General features: G+C 41.3%; 1 protein-coding gene across 1 annotated transcript; it reads left to right on the top strand.

Annotated features, from left to right (window-relative positions):
- Positions 1–479: 479 nt before the first annotated feature.
- Positions 480–14728, top strand: heg1 (heart development protein with EGF-like domains 1). The gene is made up of 14 exons (XM_028590466.1): positions 480–1004; positions 6777–8352; positions 9069–9592; positions 9873–9986; positions 10362–10484; positions 10627–10724; positions 10831–10886; positions 11056–11216; positions 11962–12096; positions 12348–12390; positions 12498–12535; positions 12697–12784; positions 13117–13294; positions 13469–14728. Exons 1-14 carry the CDS (start codon positions 731–733, stop codon positions 13610–13612), a joined length of 3552 nt encoding a protein of 1183 aa, XP_028446267.1. The 5' UTR covers positions 480–730; the 3' UTR covers positions 13613–14728.
- The last annotated feature ends 1272 nt before the right edge of the window (positions 14729–16000 follow it).

Here is a 16000-nt window from a genome sequence, read left to right as displayed (position 1 = left end):
GATATAGTAATGGCTCGGAGAATCAAAAGTATGGCTTTGAAACTAGGGTTTTAATAATAGGACATGTCATAGTGAAGAGTTAGTGTGTCATTATTGTGACTTTGTAGTTCTTTCTAGCTCTCTCACTGTACTCTCATAACTTGACCTGCGATTTTGATTTACAATTTTATAATTTTTTATTGGCAATTATGGGTTGCCAAATCATCCAATGCAGAGGAATTAGCAGTGAAGCGTGTTGTTGGATTTGTCTCGCAACTTTCAGTCTATGAGGCATCAGCAATAAATAAAAAAAAATAAAAAAGGAACATTTTCATTTATTTTAAAGGCAGGACTTCCGACAACACCTGAAGGCAGCGCAGCAAACGCAGTCCCTGGGTTGAATAACAGGGCAGAGCAACCAGCCCAGTGTTTTGTGTGTGTGTGTGTGTGTGTGTGTGTGTGTGTGTGTGTGTGTGTGTGTGTGTGTGTGTGTGTGTGTGTGCGCGCAGGAGGAGGAGGAGGAGCCCGGGCTCCTCCGCTGTGATAACAGGCTGCTGCCTCGGCTCTGTTATCTTCCGTTCCCCGCCGTCCGAGCAGCGGATCTCCTCCGGACCTGCACCGGGATTTATTGAATTCTTATGAAAGTTCACTGATAGCCGAAGCGCTCCTCCCATGGTGTCCCCGGGAGACTCCCCGGCCTCTACTCGACTTTACGGAAACTATCGGCGACCGTTTGGGGGTCTTGGAAATCATGGAAACGTGGTTTTTGCATCACGTCCTCGGGGTGTCTCTGTCGGTCCTGCTCCTGGGTCTACCGGGGCCCCTAGGGGCAGGGACCCCCAGTAACAACAGCACGGATCCGGTAACGGCAGGATTTTATTATTCAACCGCCACAGATGAACTCACTAACATGGAAAACAATGCAACTTCAACTTCATACTCCAGCGAGAGTTTATCAGCATCACAGAGGAACATCCTGCTCACACACACCGCTGAATCACACACTGCTGCTGCTGGAAACTTCGGTAAGATCACTGTTAACGAAGGCCTGCAATGACAAGTGTAACTGTTCAGACACAAAAGTTAGTTCAGTTTGCTGAGTTTATCCCAATTATTCCGTATGAGCATTTATTTCCCCTGCAAAGTAAGGCTCTGTAAATGTCTACTTTTCATTTCAAAATAAACGTTAGCTGCAGAATACAATAGAACTACAACAGAAAAGCTGATTTATTATTCCAACAGCATTGCTATAATCTCTTAATTACAACTTTCTTTATCCAAAGTGAAGAGTTCCTGTTGCATCCTGTGTGAAGAGACCTACACATTGTCATGAAACAAGTGCATTGCTCTTTTTGTTTAGTTTGCTTCAGTATTATTTCATTAAAAAAATCGATCCCATTGATGATTCGTCACTTGCAATATAAATTGTCAGAAATAGTGAGAAATGCCCATCACTAGTTCCTCAAGCCCAAGTTGACATATTCCAACTGCTTTATTTGACCGAACAACAGTTCAAACCCCTGAAGTAGGGCTGCAACTAACGATTATTTTCATAGTCGATTAATATGTTAATTTTTTTTTCAATTAATCGATTGGTCTCTAAAATGTCAGAAAATGGTGAAAAATGTGGATCAGTGTTTCAAGCCCAAGATGACGTCCTCAAATGTCTTCTTTTGTCCACAACTCAAAGATATCCAGTTTACTATCACAGAGGAGAGAAGAAACTAGAAAATATTCACATTTAAGAATGCAATTTTTTTTAACTTTTGTCTTAAAAAATTACTCAAACCGACTAATCGATTATCAAAATAGTTGGCGATTAATTTGAGAATTGCCAACTAATCGATTCATCTTTGAAGCTCTACCCTGAAGTACGCAGTTTAGTATTGTAGAAGATTGAGGAAAAACAAAATAATTACATTTGAGAAGCTGGAACCAGTACATTTTCTGGCATTTTTGCTTTAAAAATTGGATGTAATGATCAATCGATGACTGCAAATTAATTTTCTAACGCTATTCAATTCATCGAATAATTGTTTCATTTCTACTTCAGTATAAAACGTGGCTCAAACTGTACGCTCAGATCTGTGGTTCTGATATAGAGGAGGATAAACCCACCATTACAACGTTCACTTTGTTTTTTGGAATAGAAATATGCCCACCACTTTAAACCGACAGACCTTTCCAATGAACAAAGACCGACAGAAGACATAAATGTGACCCATTCACTTAGTTTGATGACAACTCAGAGAGCCTCCCATGAATGTGTCACTCCTATCATGATCTAAATATCAAATCTGATCTGCAGCCTAACTTCTTTTGTGGTTCCCTGTTAGCAATTGAGCTGAGGGGTTGCCACAAAAAAGTCTTGACATTTGTTCAGCAGCTCACACCGGTGTTGATAAGGTGTATGGGCCGCTGTATCCACTGGTCGAGAGCATCTTGTCACGTGCAGCATGTGGCAGTAGAGTTCAGAAGAGAACCCAGCCTGTAGATCCAGGAAAGCATGCCTCAAAACATTCCTACACCATTCTGGTGTGGGCTTAAAGTAAATTAAAAGAAAACAGTACAAGAATCAAAGGGCTTTAATTTATAAATATATTTCTTTTCATAGGGATTTAGTTCAAATCCCTCAAATAGAGGGTTTAGGTACAGTCCTGCAAAACTACTTTTGAACCTAAACTCCCGCCAGAGGGAAGGAAGATTTAGGTAATACTTTTATAATAACCATCATTAATAAATGGTAAATTGATAGTTAATTAATCTTTAGCTAATAGGTATTTTACTGTTAAAAGACAACAAAATGATGATTTATAATGTTTACTCATTATTAGTAATGTTATAATTAATGTTATTGTATCATTAGTTTAGTGTCATATACAATAATACGTTTATAACTTCAGATAGGTAATACTTTGTCAGTGGTTAATAATTGTTGTGTAAACTGTCTATAAACATTATTTGAATGGCTATTATATAGTTGCAAATAGTCCTTATAATAATAAGGTAAAGATTAATAAATGGTTTATAAAGCATCAAGTAACAATCATTGGGCCCCATTAGACCTTTATTTGGCGATCTATAAAAGAGATGATTATTTTATTATTTGAACACTGATAATAGCTATCTAAATAATGTTTATAGATGCTTTACAAAGTCTTTATTAACCATTAACAAGGTATTAATTTCATCAGATGCAACTTTACAATAGACATCTAAATTATGTTTACTGACGGTTTACAAACAATTTCTTAATCATTTACAAAAAGTTAATATAATATATATGTGAACAACAATACACTTTAAAATAACAAATTAAAGCATAACTAATATTAGTAAACATTAATTATCAATTTGTTGTTAGTTAACAGTAAAATAACAATTAATTTAAGTTTAATTAAATATCAATTTACCATTTATTAGCGATGGTTATTATAAAGTGTTACAGATTTAAGCTCTTAGGGTACAAATGAAGACTTTCAGAAAATGTTTTACCTTGTATAATGCAACCACTGGCAAGTATAATACCAAGAAAGGTACCATAAAACTTCCAATAATGGCTGGGGCTGTACTTCGTGAACAGAAAGCACTGGATCTATATTACAGATGGACAGGTCATGAATTTGGGCGATCCACCTGCTCTGTGTAAAAGCCATGGATTTGCTGTTGTGCTGTTCAAATCTACACAACTGCCTCTTTATGTACAGTATAACTTTAATATAGTTCCAATGCAACTGCACTCCTCTTATTAGCAACATAATATTACCATTATTACTACTGTGCTACTACTAATGCTACAGTTTGTCATCTAGTCACAATACAGTATTCCATAAAGGCCTACTTATAACATAAACTACTTATACATAAGTACAGCAGTTTTGCAATGCATTTTCTATGGTAGTTGTCTCCATGACAAATTAAGTTGACTTGACATAAAAGTTTGCATTGCACATGTCTCTCTCTGATGCTTTAGTTTATTCATTTTAGTGATATTCTAAATAATGTATCATTGTATACTACTCAATGGAGACTGTGTCACTGGCTTCTGCATTTAAACCCAAAGTGAACCTGAAGTATATACTGCATTTAAACAGTGACAATCTGAGACAGACTGTTGTAGAAATCTGGGCACAGACTTTACTTCTTACAAGTTTAACAGCGATGTTCAAGATCTGTTTGTCCGGTGAGATTTTTGCTTGGTTTCAATCATGCTTGATTCATTCAGACTGAGGAGCTGCCCAGTACTGCAATTCACGGAAAACAACGTGAGGGTCAAATGCTTTGCTCAAAGGCAAAGAGTAGTTGCTGCTAAAGAATGACAAAGTGGAAATTATTCACTTTCCTGACCCTGATTTCACCCAGATTCACCTTTTCTGTCCCAAGACCAGGTCTTTCGGGTACAGTCATCTGGTGACAAACAGCTCAATACTTGGCCACTGAATATAGCAAAAGTCCACAGCAATACATAACCTATTTGATCTGTTGGCAATAAAATATCAACCAATATATTCACTGCTGCGTCATACCAGTGTCCATCCTCATTAATATGCTAAACGTGCTGCTTTTGCCTAAATGAATATGCAAGCCACAGAGCTTCTGGTGTATAACAGATGTGAAAAGACGACACTGACAGCCGTGTTAACAGTTGAGAGCTAAGAGATAAACAGCAGAGAATCTGGGAGTGTCCCTCACTTGTTGCCAACACCACGTTCCAGTCTGAGTTTTGTTGCCCGGGCTGGATCCACAGAGAGAAAAATGAAATAATGAGAGAGACATGCAGAGTAGAGATGTTCCGATACCGATACCGGTTTCGGTATCGGCTCCGATACTGCCTAAAACGCTGGTATCGGTATCGGGAAGTACTGGAGTTTATGCACCGATCCGATACCACGTAATAAAACCCTAAAGAAAATCTACGTTAAAGTAGTTTATTTATGTTGTTTTTCCGTTATAACTGACTGTCAAACTGGAGAATAAAAGAAAGTTCCGTAGCATTCATTGTTTGTGTTTGTTCATGTTTCACAAAGAGTTTAACCTGAGCCAGACTGACAACAGAGATAGAAATCATATCACATCCATACAGGGATAGTAGTATAAAGTTAAAACATAATAAAATATATGACACACTGGTATCGGATCGGTATCGGGAAGCAAAAAATGGTATCGGACCATCTCTAATGCAGAGGAAGTGAAAGAGAAAATTAGAGTCCAGTGGCCCAGTTCTCCTCACAGACTCCGAGTGGACGGGCTGTTCTGCAGTTGAACTCTCCCCTCCATTGGTTTTGTGCTGGATGGTGGCTGCTGGTGGCACCTACCATCCAGCACAGACGCCTCATCCTCAGAGTGCTGTTCTTCCAGTCAGACTGCTAGAGACTTGCCAGATAACAGGCTGTCAGACAGCATCAGTGGTCGGAAGATAAAAAAAGACAAGGTCAGAGAAAGACCTCAAACACACACAGAGTTGGAACCCAGCTGGCTTGTGTGTAACCCTCTGATGATGCAAAAAATCGTCATTTTGCATCATCTGAGGCTTTTTTCGGCCAGAGGCTAGAGACTACAGCCCCCCAAAAAATAATAATATAAAAGCCTCAGATGATGCAAAATGACGATTTTTTTGCATCATCAGAGGGTTTTTTCCAGACACACAATACAGCTATCTCTCGTCTCAGGGGGACATGAGGGAGGGGAAGCACGGCCATTCGAAAATACTACCGGTTATGCTAGTCGGTGAAGTATCCCTTTAAGCTCACGGGATGCTCACTAGTTATGTAATTTAAAGCTGCACTCATTTATGTAAACAATGGATCATATGACTATATGTGTAATTTACAGTGATGAACGCACAGATAATTATCACCAAACTCTGCAGTTCCCCTCAGCTCGATGGTGCATTTTAGTGTCTTTCTGCTCATTGTTTTGGTTTTACGACCTGCAGCCTCAATTCAGTCTCACCGCTTTCTAGCCACATCAGATAGCTGTTTTCACTTCTTGCACTGCATCAAACCACCGTGAATATGTGACATATGTCATTGTCAAATGAATGCTAATACCTTGTGTCTGCTGGAGGTTTAAAAAGGCAACTGTATGCTAACATGTTATAGTGTAGTAGATTAGTATATGTTGATTCCAGCTGGAGACCTTTGTTTGCTTGTCATCCTTGCTCTCTATGCATGGTTTTAGCTATCTCCACTGTTACTGTCAGAGGGAAAATGTAAAAAAAATCAACATCTAAACAACAGTCTCTTTTATCAACAGCAACCTTCTTTTCTGACACTTTACTTATTATAATGTTTGGATGGTGTTTATGACTTAACAACAAAGCTAAAAAAAATATAATAATCCACAGACAATGAACCTTAAAACACGCCCAGATCTATGGTTGGTGACAGTTTTCGGCCAGAGCCTTGTGCTCACTCAGCTTTAGGAAGGAAATGGCTGAATCCCAGCGGAGACAGTTACCGCCACATTTAGGTCCTAACGCCTTTGTTAAAGCAGACGAGCCTGGCTGCCAATTGTTCTCCACCCAAAAATCATTGCCTCTGCAGCAAGTAACAGTACTTCTGTCAGCATCTTCCCCCTTTCTGCATTCTGTACAGGCCAGATACAGCCTGGTGAGCACCCTCTGGTGGCCACTGCTGGAAGTGAGCTACATACGTAAACACAAATGTGTTTGCCTTTTGCATAAAAGCAGTCAATCAGAAAAAAAGCTATGATACTGTGAAACAGAAATAAAGAGCCCTCCGAATGTTTTCAGTGTCTTGTAAACTTAATATTTTCTCTTTTTTATTTTTCCACAGACACTGATCAGACGCAAACATTCACAGAAACAACCATCAGGTCACTAGAAGCCATAAGTTTGTCTACTGAGCCACTCACTCCCACCCTTGTTATAGCCACCACTGAGGCCAGTGTCAGCACAGGCAGCAGCAGCAGCACTGGTATCAGCACTGGTAGCAGCAGCACTGGTAGCAGCACTGGTAGCAGCACCGGCAGCAGCACCGGTAGCAGCAGCACTGGCAGCAGTACCGGTAGCAGCAGCACTGGTAGCAGTACCAGTAGCAGCAGCACTGGTAGCAGTAGCACTGGTAGGAGCACCGGTAGCAGTACCAGTAGCAGCAGCACTGGTAGCAGCAGCACTGGCAGCAGTACCGGTAGCAGCAGCACTGGTAGCAGTACCGGTAGCAGCAGCACTGGTAGCAGCACCGGTAGCAGTACCAGTAGCAGCAGCACTGGTAGCATCACCGGCAGCAGTCCCGGTAGCAGCAGCACTGGTAGCAGCAGCACTGGTAGCAGCACTGGCAGCAGTACCGGTAGCAGCAGCACTGGTAGCAGCACCGGCAGCAGTACCGGCAGCAGTCCCGGTAGCAGCAGCACTGGTAGCAGCAGCACTGGTAGCAGCGCTGGTAGCAGCACTGGCAGCAGTACCGGTAGCAGTACCGGTAGCAGTACCGGTAGCAGCAGCACCGGCAGCAGTACCGGTAGCAGCAGTACCGGCAGCAGCAGCAGAGCCTGGAAGGACTTTACTAACACAAACCAGATGCCAGACGCCTTCCCTGCTGTGTCCTCCAAGGCTAGTTCCTGGATGTTGACAGAGGACACCAGACTGCCCCAGGACAGCCCGGACACCACCCTCCGACTAGGAGATGCCTCAGACTCGATGTCCCACACAGCCGTCCACACCGACAGCACCTACACTTCTACTGCCATCAGCCGAGCTGGGGAGAGGACCCTGCTGTCTGTCACCTCCTCTTCCAGCAACAGCACCTCCTCTGCCTTTACAGAGGACTCCAACTCCCATCAGCCCCCCTCCACTTGGGGTATTTCTGCTCGGGCTACCGAGACTGAGGACTACACCCACAGTGCGCCGGCCACCAGGACCGACAGCAGAGACACAACAGACCAGCACATGACGCACTCCTTCAAGGGGATATTTCCAGAGACAAGTTTAACTGGACAACCTAATGCCACCCATCATCAATACACCTCAACATCAGAGGAGACCTCTGACTCGACACCACCTCTCAGAGTAACAGAGCCCAGCACTGACCAATCGGAAGTGTCCGTTTCCTCCACACCTTCTGTCACCTCACCTGCAGAAGGTCCTAGAAACATCTCAGGGACAGAGCAGGTGTCGGGCTTTAGTGTTACAACCTCCACTGAGTTCTCCACCGAAGCCCACAGCTCCAGCACTCAGAACCAGGAGGCCACTGTGGGGGTTTCATCCCAGACCAGTGACCAAAGCGTTGGCTCGGGTCTGACCACAGCACCCCCGACAGTCAGTAGTACATCAGAAGTGGACAACTCTCTAACAGACACTCCAGTGCTCGTTACTAAGTTCTTCCTCATCACCACACCTGTCACTGTTACAGAAAGGTACGTTTTTTTATATATATATATAAATATTTATTTATATATTTATTTATTTTTTATTAGAAAAGCATTATTTTAACAGACACATTCAGCTCTATAAGCTTTAAAGCACATGTGTCATAATCTGGCCCGCAGGCCAAATCTGGCACCTCGCATATTTTGATCCGGCCCACATATCAGTTAAGGTTTCCAATAAATCTTAGCCCACCTAGTTTTTGTTTTTGTTTTGTGTTTGTTGTTTTTGTTTTGTTGCCACTTTTTCCGATGTTTTTTGGTGCCTATTCTGTATTTTTTCAAAGTGTTTTTTTTTTTTTTTTTTTTTTTGCGTTTTTCAACCTTTTTTGTCGCTTTTTTCTTTTTCGACCAAACTGTAAGCGAGAAGGTTATATGAGACATGCAGTAATACAGTAAAAGATTACTTTTTCGATGAAATAAAAGCATGTGAATAAACTAAACATGTCTGGCCCTGGATGTGATTAGGCACTTAGTGAAATTGAGTTTGACAACCTTGCTTTAAAGGAATGCAGATTGACAAACTTAAAATGATTGGCTCACATTAGCGCCCCCTGATGAGACCTTAGCCTGCTCTGTGTCGAGTGATCAATAAAGTTGTCATTTCAGTCCTGGTGTGGTAAAGATGAAAATTGTTCTTGTATGCTCTTTTCAATTCTTGTCAGAAGTCTGTAAGAGATTTGGTTGAAAGCTTTTCTCTTTAACAGATCACAGATAACGGAGGAAGACACTTTCAACGCCACTGCGTCCACCTCCACCACCACCACCACCACGACCACCACCACCACCACCACCACCACCACCACCACCATCACCACAGCAACCAGCCCTCCTTTACCTGCAACCTCATCCTCCAGGTTCAGTAGCACCACTAGCAGCTCTACTCCAGGGTCACCTACCGAGGCCACCGTCCCGTACACTACGCCCTCCACCACCCTGGCCTTGCTGACCTCTGCCGCGCACGCAACTCCCCGCGTGTCGCCCAGCCAAACCCAGGGGCCCTCAACTGGGATGGATAACCCCACAAACGCCACCACCCTGCAGATAGAGACAAGCACGGACACCCCGGGAATCACCACAACTCACAGCGAGCACATCACCCCCTCCTACACCCACAGAAGCCCAACTAAGAGTACAGAGGCTCTGCAGACCACCGGGAAACAGACAGACAGAAGAACTACAGAGCTGGTTGGGACCACATCACCCACCAAGGCACCGCCAACACCACCAGGTCAGTGGTTTACACGCCATCATTTTAACTGACAGTCCTTGACATGCAGTTTTCACAGCAAGAATGTGTTACTCTCTGTGGACCAAAAACTTTAAAAAAAAGCGATTACATACATATTATATATTATTTACATATAGATATACAAATGTGCATTATGAACCATTCAAATTATGAGATTGATGAGACATAATGAATGTTTGTGTGAAACCACTCTATGATTACCCTGTTTTTAAAAACTTGTTTTAATGGTTCAGTTTCTTCTCTCCTCTCTAAACTCCAGGGAACCCTTGTGTGTCAAACCCTTGTATGAACGGAGGGATGTGTGTGAGCTATAAAGGGCATCAATTCACCTGCCACTGTCAGCAGGCATGGACAGGACTGACCTGCAACCAGGGTGAGCTGCTCTCCTCTTCTTCCTGACAGATTGACGACAGAATGCATGCTACTTTTTTTTTTTGCAATCCAACCCAAGCATGAAATCTCCAGAAAAGTATGAAATTAAATCCAAATTTAAAATATTCTGTTTTTTAAGAGCGTTTGCCCCATTTTGGCTGAGTCCTGCAGCGGCCCGGGTTCTAATCCGACCTGCTGCCCTTTGCTGCGTGTCATCCCCCATCTCTCTCCCCCTTTCACGTCTATCCACTGTCACTATAATAAAGGGAAAAGCCCAAAAAAAAAAAATCTTAAAAAAAAAAAATCTCTTACTATATTGTCCTGAGTGCTCTTTTAGAACGTATATAGTAATACTTGTATGTAATGGTGTGTGCAGATGTGGATGAGTGTGAGAGGGACCCATGCCCCGCTGGGTCCAGGTGTGTGAACACGCGAGGTTCCTTCAGCTGTGAATGTCCGCTGGGCTTCGACCTCGAGGACGGACGCACCTGCACCAGAGGTAAAACCCCTTTAATACATAACAGTGAAACAATAATCTATCACAGATTATGAAAATATGCAAACACAAAGTATATATGAATTCAAAGTTGTTTTCCCAAAGGCCTTCTTTTGATCACTGACAGTATTTTTCCCCTCCACAGCAAAGGCATTTCTGGGAACTTTCAGTGTTAACAAATTGCCACATGATATCTTCAAGAGCGCCACCATGCATGAGATCCAGAGAGAGCTCATTCAGCTGGTGAGCGGCAGCACACATTATTGCATTGTCTCTGCAGATTTCTGAGCTCCATTCGGCTTATGTGTATTATATCTGCTACACGCTCTCTTCCTGTCTTTCGCCTCAGCTCAATGCTTCCTTGTCAGTCCTCCGAGGTTACAGCCGCTCAACGCTAAGTAAGAAGTAAGTTTTTGCCATCACTAAACCATTCCATTTCTGTAATCTTTCAGTAATTTGTTGTTATATTTTCTAAATCACAAAAGGAAACATGGTTATAATTATATTCACCCCCCCTCTACAAAGGACATTTTGTAGACCTCTGTTTTGACCTGTTCTGATCTCTTTCCAACAGAGAAGAGGCTGGGGTTCGTATCTCAGCTGTCAACATGTTTTCCATTTCCACCGATGTGACGAGCGCAGAGGTCCACAACAGCATCCAGATGTCTCTCAGCAACTGCAGCTCCTCATTGGCCCACTGTCGGATGGTCCTGCAGCACCAGCTCACCTATCACGGTGAATATAATAGCCAGTAATCCTAATGGACATCATCAGGTTTATATTTACTGATTTCAACTAAAAAAATTACCTGTTTTAACTGGCATACTTTAATTGTGATTGAGGGCAGGCTACTAAAAGTAGATGTGAATGTGTTTACATCCACTAGAGGGCAAAATTGAGCCGTAAACAGCTCCCACAGTTACATCATTAGATCACTCAAAAACTTCATCATCCAGCTGCTATATTTCACAACCCTACGCTACAGGGAATCCTACAATAACAGCAAAGGACAACCGTCCACTACCATAAAACACTACAAAAAGATCACTATGAGCTCACACACACAGTAGCAATTTTATGTAGGATGCTCGTTGTGAACTAGAACTGTAGGTTAATAAATTCTGACTTGCGTGGCCGGGTTAGCTCTGTGGGTAGAGCAGGCGCACATATACTGAGAGATTTATGCCTCGACGCAGAGGTCCAGTGTGACGATTTCCTGCATGTCTTCCCTCTCTTTCTCCCCTTTCTCACCTGGCTGTCATATCAAATAAAGGCGGAAAAGCCCAAAAAATAACCTTTAACAAAAATAAATAAATTCTGACTTGCTCTTGAGATGAAACCTAATAGTGAATTGAGGGAAACAAGGAAGCTGGTTTCAGTGTTTTCTGACATCTTGGATTCAGCTTGTCCAAATCATGGCCATGATTCCTGTTCCTGTGTTGCTGTGGTCCCGACTAATTGTGTCCACACTGTGTTCCAGTTGAAAGTCTGTGTGTAGCCCAGAAGACTCAGTGTGATAGAGAGCGCTCCACCTGCACAGACAACAGCGGCACAGCCAACTGCCAGTGTCTTCAAGGATACTACAAACACAACCCTGACGACCTGTCCTGCTTAGGTGAGCTCAGTGTGTGCTACTTACTGTGAGGGCATGGGTTTTTATGTATATATCAAAAAGGAAACCACAAGTTAGTGTTTCCTTCCTGATAAAAACAAAATACTGAAGAAAAAGTAGATTCAAATTTGAAATTTCACATGAAATTCATTCAAATTAAGGATAAGGCATATCAGCAAACCAATATTGACGTTGGCCCTCCCTATAACAAACTGTGTAATTGGACTTTTTCTGAACAAAACATCTTGTTTCAGAATGTGGGGATGGCTACAAGCTGGAAAATGGCACCTGTGTTCCGTAAGTTCAACTTTTTTTCAATTTATTTTTTCCTTAAAGTATTGATCCACATATACCGAACAATTTAAGCCCAGATTCTTACTGCAGATTCTATGTATACTTTTAAGGTGCATGTTTGGATTTGGAGGATTCAACTGTGGAAATTGTAAGTGGCCCTAAAAATCCCTGAACAGGCAAAATATAACCTATTCAGCTTCAATAGATACAATATTTTTTGTGAACTAAAGTTACAAATTTGATCTTGTGATCTTTACATAATATGTTTCTAACGTTAAGTATTTAATATGTTGTTATTTGACATTGCAGTTTACAAGCTGATTGCAGTCGTGGTGTCACCTGCAGGGGGCGCTCTGCTCCTCATCCTCATCATTGCTCTCATTGTCACCTGTTGCAAGTAAGACTGCTGTTATTGTTAGCACAAAAACCTGTCCTGATTTGCAGAGCAATTAAACTAGTTAAGTCTTAAACTATTTTATTGATGGTAGCACAGTAATCTGTCTTGATATACGGTATTTTCAAGTTGATAATTAAAAAACAAGTGATCCTAGATCATAAAACAAGTGTAATTATCTGTTGGCTGAATATTTCAAGAGTATTTTAAAGCATCAGCTTACCCAAATTACCAAAAAAAAAACACATTTCCTCAGTTTCAATGGTTTGTTGGAGTGACTAATATTGGTAATATGTGGTAAAGGTTTAACTTTTTTTAAATGTTTGATCTACAAGGAAAGACAAGAATGACATCAACAAGATCATCTTCAAGAGTGGAGACATGCAGATGTCCCCATACGCAGACTTTGCCAAAAATAACCGCATATCCACAGAGTGGGGCAGGGAGACCATAGAGATGCAAGAGAACGGCAGCACCAAGAACCTGCTGCAAATGACTGACATTTACTACTCTGTAAGGAGACTTACAATACAACTTTCATTAGACCTCCCACTCCTTCATTTGTCTTCATTATTCAAGTTTAGGCTTGGTTTTGAGTGTTTGGATATGTCTTATAAATCACTTTATTGGAAGAAACTTTTAAATACATCTCATTGATTTTCTGTGTTTCTGTGCCCTTTCCTTCAGCCTGCGTTGCGTAACTCAGACCTGGAGAGAAACGGCCTGTACCCGTTCACGGGCCTGCCGGGTTCTCGCCACTCGTGCATCTACCCTGCCCAGTGGAACCCCTCCTTTATCAGTGACGATTCACGAAGGAGAGACTACTTCTGACTGCCCCACCTTGAACACACACACACACAGACACACACACACACACACACACACACACACACACACACACACAACTTACTATCTCTTATAATGATGTGTTATAATGGTTTTCCGTCACAGTGAGAGTGGGAGCCCATTTGACCATCCGCATTCAGGGCTGCACACTAACAATGTAAATGCAGGTGTGTGTGTGTGTGTGTCTGTCTGTCTGTCTGTCTGTCTGTCTGTCTGTCTGTCTGTGTGTGTGTGTGTGTGTGTGCGTGCGTGCGTGTGTGTCTGCATATTGTGGAAGTGCACATTTTTTTGCAAGTGAAATATTTCCTGAGAATGTTATTGTGTGGCCATTTCAGTGTTTTTGCATGTTTTAGCTCATTTGCTTCGACTCACACATTACATTGCTGCCACTGTGTTGTTAAAGACTATTTAATGTGTTTTTCGTGCCTTACAGGCAGCCTCTGATTCTCATTTACTTACACTGTATGATGAAAAATAATTTCCAGACGCTTGAAACGTGCTTGAGGTAGGCCATGACAGTAAACAATCATATCTGCCTTGTTGCTGCCTTTTAATGCAGTTCAGTTTTGCTTGAAAAATCTGCACTGCATTAATGCACAATATTAAATAAAGGAAGATATAATATTCACTGTGCTCAAAGACAGGAATGTGAGTTCATGACCACCAGGAATGTGGGAAAACAATCCGATTACATGTTTTTTTTAAACAGCAGTGATGTAAAGTGTATGTGATGTGTAGCAAATACATGCAAAAACATTGATATGGTCCTTTAAGTGCTGAAGTATGAATATGTACGTGCCACTGCTGTGATTTGAAAATAATCAGTTTCTTCTTAGATAATAGTCTGAGAATAAAGTATTGATGGAACAAGACAATAACAAAACCACTGAAGGATGTGCAAAGTTCGGTTTAATGCCAATAGAAACTGAGGAACGACTTTGAATCTGATAACGACGTTTATTTATTCCCTCTTTGTCCAAGTCCTTGACATGTAGCATACTGGACACCTTACATACACACTGACAGACTGGAGACGGATACACTTGTGGCTTGTGTGTGTGTGTGTGTGTGTGTGTGTGTGTGTGTGTGTGTGTGTGTGTGTGTGTGTGTGTGTGTGTGTGTGTGTGTGTGTGTGTGTGTGTGTGAGAGAGAGAGAGATTGTGTGTCTTAAGTATGTGTGTGTGTGATGTGTGTATACGTGTGTGAGGAGTAATTAACTGTACACCAGAAGGATCATAACTGTCAGTGAGTGTTTGAATTTAAAGAGTGTAAAGATGTATCATAATTAGTTTGCTTTTTCTGACATGGAGTATTATTTTTATGTGACTGTTATATATGATGTGTTCATTCTGGCGTTTTAGTCAGACGTGCTTATTTAAATAAAGAAATTTGCACAGCAGTATTTCTCCGACTCCATTCTGATGCTGACTATTTTAAGGTTTTTCAAATCCTTGAGTTTAAAATTGTTCAAACAAAATGACTGTAAAATGTATTTTAGTGGTTCATGCCATTTTTTAGTGGCACACAGCGCAACAAGAACAGAACAAACAATTAAAACAACTCAGGCTCACTTTTTTTCTTTTAATCTTCATTTTACAGATTTAACAGGGTTAGAGAAATAAAGTCGTATTACCCATGAAAATGGGGATTATCAACAGGACTACAATCTTAATCCTACATGCTGGACTATATACATTACCTTTCCTCTGCACATTCTATTTATCCTAATCTTTTGCACACCCCTTAACATTTTCTACAATTCCATACAGCCTCTTTTTTCTTAATGTTAAATAGCTATATGTATATGTTAATATGTTTCTGTATTGATTGTTTTTTTCATATTATGTTTTATATATATTGAATATGTTTATGTATGCACCAACAACCAAGGCAAATTCCTTTAAGTGCTACTTACTTGGCAATAAATCCTTTCTGATTATGAATAAAGTGTTAACTATTTCTCGGAGAGCAACAGCCAGGCACAGAGACTTCTCAGAGCCTTGTAACCGCGGTCACTTTGCCAGGAAAAAAGGTTGGGTCCCTGCACATAAGCACTTAGCAGATACATAAAATGTAATTTGTAAAGAAAAAGTTGGAAAACAACAAATACTCTGACCATCATTATGCACTGTATGTATGAATATCGTGCCACCTTAACAATCATTGTTTACACTGTTTTCACTTCAACAACACAAGTGCCATATCTAAAAACTGATTTACATCAAACAAATGAGTCAACATGGTAAGGTGCATCTCCGAAACATGCTAAATTATTCCTTCCTTTGTGGGTAGTGGGTACAATTATTTACATAATGTGACGTTTCTGGTCCATTTCTGTTGGTTTCCCAGTTTCTTATAACCCATAGTCTCAAC

Source organism: Perca flavescens, chromosome 11 (genome assembly GCF_004354835.1).
Source record: "Perca flavescens isolate YP-PL-M2 chromosome 11, PFLA_1.0, whole genome shotgun sequence".
Lineage (NCBI taxonomy): Eukaryota > Metazoa > Chordata > Actinopteri > Perciformes > Percidae > Perca > Perca flavescens.
This window is presented reverse-complemented; position numbering and strand designations above follow the sequence as displayed.